The sequence below is a fragment of the Psammomys obesus genome, unplaced genomic scaffold (assembly GCF_907164565.1).
Source record: "Psammomys obesus unplaced genomic scaffold, mPsaObe1.curated_primary_1811, whole genome shotgun sequence".
In the NCBI taxonomy this organism is placed as follows: Eukaryota; Metazoa; Chordata; class Mammalia; order Rodentia; family Muridae; genus Psammomys; species Psammomys obesus.
In genome coordinates, this window is record NW_026585987.1 from 11,584,681 (window position 1) to 11,594,466 (window position 9,786).

Sequence of the window (9,786 nt, forward strand, 5' to 3'; positions counted from 1 at the left end):
GGAAGGAAGGAAGGAAGGAAGGAAGGAAGGAAGGAAGGAAGGAAGGAGGATTTTTTTTTAAGCATGGTAAGGAAGTACATACCTGCAATTTCAGAAATCTGCAGGCTGAAGCAAAAAGAATCATAGGTGTCAGACCTTCCTGGCCAACATAGCAAAATCCTGTCTCCCAAAACAAACGTCTAAAAGCATTTTAAATAACTATCTCAGTTTACCTGTTGGCTATAGTTTAGCTGGAAAATGTTCAAGGTTACTTAAGGTGTCCAAAAGCTTCTCATGCACATATTAAATGAGTGTTCTTTGCAGAGCATTATAATGCTGAGAGACAAAAAACTGACATATAACACGGTCCCAGTTAAACAAGGACACACGTGTTACAACTCAACAGAGCTGGGATGACTTGAGTGAGAAGCCCTATCAACGCATGAGCTAGGAGAATACTCCAGAAAGCAGGAGTTGGGCCTTCTTGTATCATACCTGAGAAACCTAACTTTCAACTATGGCATGAACTTCGAAGAACAAACAGCAAACCCCATAATTACAGCTCATCCATCTGGGGGTTTGCTGGCTTGGGAAATGGTTTTATACTAAAAGTGGGGTAGTCTAGAGGTGAACAAAGTATAATTAGACAAACATGACTGCCAAAACAACCTTTCTGACCTTGGCCCAAGGACATCCCTTCGTCCTGGATTTTGCATCTGCTCCATCACTTGCAGCGGGCTGTATGGTGGTCAAGTTCTTTCAATAATGTCTTCTACAATCCAAATCTATATTCAATTACCAAATTGCCTCCTATGAGGAATTTAACAATGCAATGATTCAGTTCTGAAGCAGTCCCTAGCACATGCAGGACTTCCTTACTAGCTTTAGATTCTCAACACTCCGAGACTGAAGGCAAGAAAAGAGTTCAGAGTGCACACTGAGCATATGCCCTGTGCAACGCAGTCTTTAAGCTTACAACTACAATATGAAACATCTACAAAAAAAACACTTCATTTTCAGATTAAAGGAAGAAGTTCCTGTGCAAACTGCATGCATCACGGTAAGGGACCCTCCTGGACCTGAATTCTTGTCCAGCACTGAATTCCTTGGCCTCATACTGAAAGCCAACTAAAACGTGTGCTTACAGGCGAAACAGTGTACAGTGAACAAGCAAAAACACCCACCACCCATTAATCCTCTAGGAGGGCGACCCCGGATACCATTTGGTGGGCCTGTGGGTCTGTTGAGGGTCAAGGCATTTTTTTAAAGGCCTTTGAAAATTGCAAGTCCTTATCTGGGAGTGGACTCAAACTTAGGGAAGGCAGCGTTTGCAGACGGCAGTGGAGCTCCGTCAGCCCTCCGACCGCTTCCAACCGACCGCTTCCAACCGACCGCTTCCCACCGTTTGGCAGGCTAGACGCCCCATGACAAGTGCTCCAGTCCGGGTTCCCCTTTCGACCGCCATATAGGGAAGGGAGGGGGATGAGGAGCGTCAGTCCGCCCCCGCCGCGCACAGCATCCGACCGCTTGGCGGTGAACTTGAGCTAGCAGCGGTTAACCCGGCCCGGCGTCCTGGGCCTCAGCCGGCACCGACGCCTGCAGCTCCCTCAGGTGGGGCGCAAGCCTCAGCGCGCCGCCCTTCCCCGCTCTGCTCCTTCAACCCGCCCTCAGCTAGGGCGGCGGCCGCGGGGACCCCCTTTTCCAAGGGCGTCGGCGGGAGCGGGTGGGGACTCGAGCCCCGGGGACTTGGGCAGTCCCTAATGTGCTGCCGCGCTGCACAGAACCCCGACTGCTTCTCCAGCGCTGCAAGCGCAGCTTGCCTTCATGTCGCCCCATCGGGGAAGCGGATGAAGAAGCAAAGACAGACAGACACACAGACAGACGGTGGCGCGGCTAGCCTGAAACCCAGCCGTCTCCCAGCCCCGGGCACGGCGCTGCAGATGCCAGTTCGCCTGGGTGGAGGCAATGGGGATGGGCAGGGCGGAGGACGCGCGCGCCTCTGGTGGCTCGGGCGCGCTTTTCCCGCGCGTGGCCTTCCTCCCCCGCACCCGGCTTCAGTTTACCTTGTGCAGGGCGCCCCGCGAGCTGCGGACGGAGGCGCGGAGCCGAAGCCCAGAGGACAGGAGTTTGAGAGCCGCCATCTTCGGACCGGGGTGCGGGAGGAGGTGGCGACGCGGAGCGCGCGGGAGTGTGTGCGAGCGCTGGATGCCCGGGGCAGCGGCGGCGTCACCCGCTAATGAGAGCAGGGAAGGAGAGCCGGGGGCGGGCTGGAGGCTCGACCGAGCGCCAGTGACGTCCTCGGGGCCTCGGAGTGGGGCCGCCCCTTGCCGCCTGCCGGCTCGTCAAGGAGCAAGACGAGGAGGGGCCCAGGGCTCAGACCTCGAGCGGCTCAGCCAGCAGGGTCCGGCGGGTTGTCCCTAGGCCGGCTGTGCTGGGGTTATCTGCAGGCACACCCGCAGCCTCGGTCGCTCCGCCTTAGTCTGGAGGAGGCACAATTGCCTGCCTTCCCCTAGCGCAAGGCTTGGCACTGGCACTGGCCAGGGTTTCGGGCTCTAAGGGAGCTGGAGGGTCTCCCACTGAAAGTGTTACTTTTCCGAGTCGGCCTCTGTAATGAGTACAGGCACAAAGGGTCACTGATAAAGATCTCTTTCCAGGCCTAGACAGCTCACATTTCTCAACCACTAACCCCACCCTACTCTCCTCAAGTCTGGTTTTGGCCTCAATTTCTTTTAAAAACGAGCAGTGTGCTGATGGACCCTCAGGAGATCTGACCTGCTTAACCCACAGAAGAAGGAGATTAGAACTGGGCCCTTGTTCCCCATCATCCTAGTTTGTGTTCCAGGATTTTCCTGGCACTGGCAGTCCCGACAATTCCAGAGATTACACAGCAGGTACAAACACAGAAGTGTCTGTCTCCTCTGCGTCCTTAGCTATGTTGCATAACTCGTCTCACCTTGTAATGTTCTTCCTGTCGTAATTTTGTAGGAAAAAAGCCCAGGCAAGGCTTCCGGAATACAATGAACACACAAATACTAGGCACTAAATTTAGTTCGAGTTCCGAGGTGAATTAACTTTGTCTCTTTGGAGTTTTATCTGCTTGCAGTTTTCGTTTTGTTTTAAGAAAGCATCTCTCTATCGTTTATGGGGCCCCCTCCCAACTCGACATCCATGGTTCAGGCTGACCTCCAGCTATCCATCCTCTGCTGCTGCAGCCTGTCCAAGTGTTTGTGCGCAATCATGCTGGCTCAAGCCTTATCTTTTTGACTGGCACCCAGAGCACTTGAACAAATTCCATTTCTTCAGGACCTTTTTATGCACTGCACGTGGCAGAGTAAAAAGACCACCAGGAAGCCCAGGAAAACCTTTCATTGGATTAAAAGCTGATCAAGTCCTGGAAGAAGTAATTTTGAGATAATGCAAAACCCATGAGAAAATTAAATGATACTCTAACTTCCAAAAAAAATTTTATACTTAGACAATGAAGGATGAACAAGTCTAGTTTAAATAAAATCTGTCTAATGGCCTGCTGAGATGGTAAGGACCCTTGCCTCCAACCTGGATGACCTGTGTTTGATCCCCGGTACTCACATGGTGGCAGGGGAGAGCAATCAACTCCAGCAAGTTGTCCTCTGACCTCACATGTATTGTTTCATGTGCGTTTGTATGTGCACAAAATAAAGTACGTGCCTTTTAAATCTGTCCATAAAAGTAACTACCTCAATATTCCTTTAACTCAAAATGTCCCCTGTGAATATTATGGTTTTAACATGGGAATAGAATATCAAGTTAAACTATCTGGTTGCATAGCAAACGTTGACACTGTAATCCTGGATATTTTCGGATGCAGTTTTATAAGCTTTGGGTTGTGAAGAGTAGCCCTAACCCTGTACATGGGGGCTGTTGTGAGCTGTCAAGATCTGGAAGAAGATCTTTATCAGTGACTCTTTGTGCCTGTATTCACTCCAGAGGCCAACTTGGAAATGTAACAAATTCAGTGAGAGTCGCTCCAGGACGTTGAGAACCTGCAATTTATAGAAGGAACAAAAGCTAACACTGCAGTTGCTTTTCTGCTTTTTCCTGTCCACAACCAGGTGAAAAGTAAAATAAAGAAGGGGGAGCACTTTGTGTGTAGTCATGACTCATTCTTCTCTGCTGAACTCCTTTTGTTTCTCCTAGATGAGGGAGACAAGTATTTTTTAAATCGTGTATTCTGTGGAACTAAATCTCCTGGAAGGAGGAAAAAAAAAGTTTCCTACTACATAAACACATGGGGCTGTATTTGTGATGGCTCCATGACTTCTTTTCACAACTGCTCAACAATGTGTAAATCATCAGTTCAACTTAAAGGGGTATTTATTTTGTACAAATCTTTTTCCCTGATTCTACAAAAGCTATTTTACTTTCAACTTGCATATAAAAATCCTGATTCTTTTCCATTTCTGATTAGAAGGACCATTATAGCACCAGAGCAGCCCCCACTAACCCTGTCCCATTTGTGTGGGGATGGGTCCTGGAGTCTGAACCTAAGGCTGCTCCATGAATACTCAACCGATAAGACACATCACCTGCTCTGTTTTTAGGTGACCCGCCTGAGCCTTAAATGCCCTCTGTAGTCCAGACTGGATTTGAACTTCTAAGCCTTTTGCCTTAGCCTCATCCCCCACCCCAAGTAGCTAGGCACTAGGAGGACCAGCTTCAGAAGACAGTTTGTAACAACTATTCCACATTTCTGAGTCTTTTCCATGTGAAGTCTTACACCGCTTAACTATTGCAGTCTTAAAAACTGGAAAAAACTTCAAAGACTTTAAAAAGAAAGGTCTCACACAGGCAATAAGGAAAGTGTTGTGTTCTGAGGCTGTGGATTGAGATGTCTTTCACCAGTTGATTGCAAGTCTGTTGGATTTTGATTTGAACTGAGGTCACCACGTTTCTGCTTGAGAGAATTCATTTTAATTCTGAAATATAGTGCAATAGCTCCTATAACTGAAAGATAAGACACCTTCCCTTATAGCTGACAGCATGTTCCTCCAGGACGAAAATCCAGGGCATGTGAAGGCTTGTTTTCAAATGTTGTCTAACTGGCTTAACTAGTAGTGGGAGTTTTATCTATGTGCTGTGAGGCAGTTAAAAAAATGCATAAATGCCTCATTTTATATAATAGTCTTTTAAGTAGTAGGAGGGAAAAAATATTTCAAACACTTGTCCTCCTGTAAGAAAACAAACAAAAGTATCTTAAGTTTCATATAAATTTGCAAAGCTAAGTATCGTTTTACTTTGTAAATCATTATGCCTTGATTTGCCTATTTTGTTAATGTTTTCAAGTTCCCTTGAAGTTATAGTGTTTACTTGACTTTGTTTAATTAATATATTAAAATGGATTGGGTTTTTTCTATTATATTTTTGCTTAGGAGAAAATGAAAATATATGACTTACACTGTCAGACAATGTGCACCCTCAGGAATGAAAATGAGAGCCATGTTAAGGTGCTAAGCAAACTTCAGGAGAAAAACACAGCAATCTAATGCATTCAACTTCATCACAGAATTTCTGCTTGGGACTCTCAGCCTCTCCAGTGTGAGGGAGAGACAGCCATAACTGACTTTTATTCCTCTGGAATTGTAAGCCAAAATAAGTTCTTTCCTCAAAAGTTGCTCTTGATCATGGTGTTTTATGACAGTAACAGTTAGGTAGCTAATGCAGATGTTAGTACCAGAGAGTAGGCTGTCACTGTGAAGCAGTTGACCATGTTATTTTGAGGAGAAATGTTGAAGACTGGAAATTTGGACTAGAAAAGCAGTTAAGGAGCCAGGTTCAGTGGCGCTGTGGCTCATGCCTGTAATCCCAGCACTCAGGGAGACAGGGGAGCAGATCTCTGTGAGTTCGAGGTTGGCCTGATCTACAAGTCCAGGACAGCCAAGGCTATACACACACACACATGCACACACACACACACACACACACACACACACACACACAACTGATTTTAAAAATAAATAAATAAATAAATAATAAAAGAGAAAGAAAGAAAGAAAGAAAGAAAGAAAGAAAGAAAGAAAGAAAGAAAGAAAGAAAGAAAGAAAAAAGATACTTCTAATAGAAGCCTGAATGACAGCTCTGCTGAGAGCAATGGGGATTGTGGAAGCCTAGCTCAAGAGGTTTCATGGAGGAACAATATTAGCCGTTGGCCTAGAATCCATTCTTGTGATGTTTGGGCAAAGAATCTGACTGCCTTCTGCTTTGATCCTAAGAGCTTGCCTGAGGCTAAACTTGGAAGTGACAGAATAATTTCTTTGATGAATAAAATTTCAAGACTACATAACATTGAGAGTGTGACATGGTTATTATTGATAAGGCTTCTTCAGATTTAGAATGAAAAAAAAAAAAGCAAATGGGACAGAAAGAAATACAAAGTGTACAGTTTGGTAAGAAAAGGAGCATTCAGAACACTACAGCCAAGGAGTGCACTGAAGGAGAGGCGAGAATTGTTAAGGAGTTAAACACCATTAAGGAGAGGCCTGCTCTGCACTGGAACAGGGTGAGCCCCCACTCAGCTAAGCTTCTAGATTCAGAAAGGAAAAGGACTAAGCTATTTGTTGTTGTTGTTGTTGTTGTTGTTTTCCTGCTCCTAGAAGGCAACAGCAAACAAAAGCAGCTGCTACTAATGTGGTGCAATGGGGGCAGGATTCATCCCAAGTTGATAGCCAAACCTATCAGGTTTCTCAAAATAGTGCTATCTTAGATGTGTGTGGGTCGTATGACTGAATCATGGATTCTTCTTCTAAGGTTCCAGAGAGCTGCTGGGGCCAGGAAACGTGTGGGAGAGGATTCCCTACTACATGAAGGCTTTGAAAAAGCAAGAGGCCCTGAGAGAGCATTGCATGAAGCTGTGAATAAAGCTTGAGTTGCAGTAAAGACCTCAAAATTTTGCTGATTCCACAGCCGTGGGATACTTGGTGTCAGAACCAAAGTTACGTAGTAAGTTTTAATTACCCTAAGAGGTCCATGAAACAACAACAACACAAATGCCTCTAACCTGTAAACTCCTTGCCCTAGGACAGATACTTCCCCAAATGCTGGAGGCTATTGTTTGTGGAAGATAAAAAGCCATGTGTTTTCACTGCCCTAAACAAGATTGTTTGACCCAACTGCAAGGGATGTGCTTGATCACATGTAGGCAGGACGTAAGTAGGCAGAAAATATTTCAGAAAATATTCTTGCCCTGATTGGGTGGGTGTAAGCAGACACATAGGCAGGAAGCTTATGCTTGCCCCTAATTGGACCTGATGTACCCCTTGTGCAGTTGTGTCTTTCAGCCTCTGCAAGATGTGATTGGTTCATGGCCATTTTGGGGGAACTGGAATGGACTTGGCCAGAGTCCATCCTCCTGGCCAGTATGTGATTAATACTTGCTTCAAATCTGACTCAAAGACTGTGGTAGTGGTCTTATTCTCAAAGGTGGGATTAACACTGCCAAGGAGAAATGAATATAGGGGTGGAACTAATCCAGGAGAAAGATGTATGTTGCAGGGAGCAAAGCTGGAAGAGTAGGGACCTTTAAGCCCTTTGACATCTGATGTGGAAGTACAGGATTTGGCATTTGACCTGTTGAGTTCTGATCTTGCTTTGTCATGGTATTCCCATTTGGAAGGGTAGTGCATATTCTAGGGTACTATACACTGAACATAAGTAAATTGTGCTTTGATTTTACAGGGGATACAATTAAGAGATTTTCTTGAGTCTCAGTAGAGACTTGGAACGTTTGAGTTTTAAACAGTATTGAGGCTGTAAAAGACAATGGGGAGTTTTGAAATTAGACTAAATGCATTTTGCTTTAAAATGTGGTCAGAAGTTTATGGTGTCCAGAGAGTGGAATGTGGTGGTTTGAATGAGAAATGTTTCTCCATTAGTTTAGGAATTAGAACATGTAGTTCTCCAGTTGGTGGTATTGTTTGGGGAGGTTTAGGAGGTGTGGTTTTATTGGAGGATTCTCTCACCGGGCATAAGAGTTGAGAGCATATAGCCTACCCTACTTTCACTATGCTCAATGCTTCATGATTATGGTTGAGATGTGATAACTCAGCTTCCTGCTCCTGCTGGCATGCCTGCTACTTGCTGTCATAGCCCTGGAATAATATTTTTTTTTCTGGAAGTTGCCCTGGTCATAATATTTTAGCACAGCAATAAAACATAGCTAGTACATATGGCCTCTCCCATGCCTTTGAGGGCCAAAATTCCATACTTCTTAGAGGCATACAAAAGAATCAGCTTTCCTGATCTCCCTCTTCTGCACACATTTTTATTCCAAATTACCTGTGCCTTTGGAGGTGTTTGTTTGTTTGTTCCTTTGCTGTTTTTGATTTGAGGGGTTTGGGATTTTTTTCATGGGGTTTATTTGGTTTGGGTTTGGGTTTGAGCTTTTACGACACGACAGGGTTTCTTCGTGTATCTCTGCATGTCCTGAAACTTGCTCTATAGACCAGGTTGGCCTTGAACTCTGCCTTGTGAGCTATCTGATTCTGCTTCCCAAGTTCTGGGATTAAAGATGTACATGACCACTGCCTGGTGAGCCTTTGGAATTTTACATGATAAACTTACACAGTTTCAGAACCAACTGTTGACAGCAAACGAACAAAAACACACATGAATTCTGAGTGGGCTGACTGAGCGCAAAGCAATCTCAAAACTGTATGTAGTTCCTTAAACTTGTAGCTCCTGCCAGGTAACAGTAAAAGATATCTTTGCAAATTGCTGAGGTGTGTGAGAATATATCAACCAGTAGCTATTAATACTGGAGGGTTGTTAAAAAAAAACCATACCTTATGAATTTATTTATATCTTAAGCACTGTCTATCTACTCCTGTTGCTACCTTACACTAGGTAACAAAGATAGAAGTTTATCTCATACAGTTCTGGATACTAGAGAGTCTAACAGCTAAGTGATAACTGATTCTGTGCTTTGCATTCCTATGTAGCAAACTGCAACCTAATTTGAGAATATATTCTTATAACAAATAGTAGAATGGCAGCCAATCATAGGCTGACCAGTCCATTTTCCTATGATGCAAATAACTCATGAAATATTTTCTGCTCCTTGCATCAAGTTTGTGATATTCTTTAACTAAACCATGTACTGAGAGTCTAGGGCTAGAATTTTCTTGATATTATACAGCCAAACACGAAGTCAATAGTAGTAAGCCAACAGATATAAACCAATGGTTGCAATAATTATTAGAAGAGATTTGTTATTCTCATTGGTTCCATTTATAAGGAGAAAATGTTCTTCAATCAAAAGAATATGATATATTTAAGTTACAAACTATCATCTTATCTATATATTGGGGTTCTATATGAACTTATTTGAAAGGATCACGCATATTTGATTACACCCATATTTGAATACAATGACATAAGTATATATTTTTTAGCTATTTTGCTTGGATTCTTATATCTCTACTTCCCTTCTCCACCCCAATCCCATCCAACACCCAACCCCATATAGGAGAGAAAGAAGGCTAGAGGGGAAAGGGAGCATAGGTCTCTTTAGACTACTTCCTGCTGATTAGGGTCATTAAATTCCTTGGAGCAAATCCAATCTTGGTAGTCAGAATATCTCCAACTTCTCATTGAACTAAAATCACTGCAACCAGGAACAGCAACAGGGAGAAGCAGCTTTCTTCTTCTTCCTCTTCCTCTTCATCATCATCATCATCTTCTTCTTCTTTCTCCGGAGCACACCCTTTCTCTCTGGACCCTGGCATTTATTCCCTTCCCAGTGTCCCCAGAATTAAACTTTCTGCAGCTGGCAGA

General features: G+C 44.4%; 1 protein-coding gene across 1 annotated transcript in view; it reads right to left on the reverse strand.

The window, feature by feature from the left end:
- The window catches only part of Oxct1 (3-oxoacid CoA-transferase 1), a 121,345-nt gene extending 118,876 nt beyond the window's left edge, over window positions 1–2,469 (reverse strand). Inside the window, exon 1 of the mRNA XM_055601121.1 lies at window positions 2,043–2,469. Within this exon, the coding sequence (XP_055457096.1) occupies window positions 2,043–2,120 (78 nt within the window). The 5' untranslated portion in view covers window positions 2,121–2,469. The remainder of the gene's footprint in view (window positions 1–2,042) is intronic.
- Window positions 2,470–9,786: the final 7,317 nt, after the last annotated feature.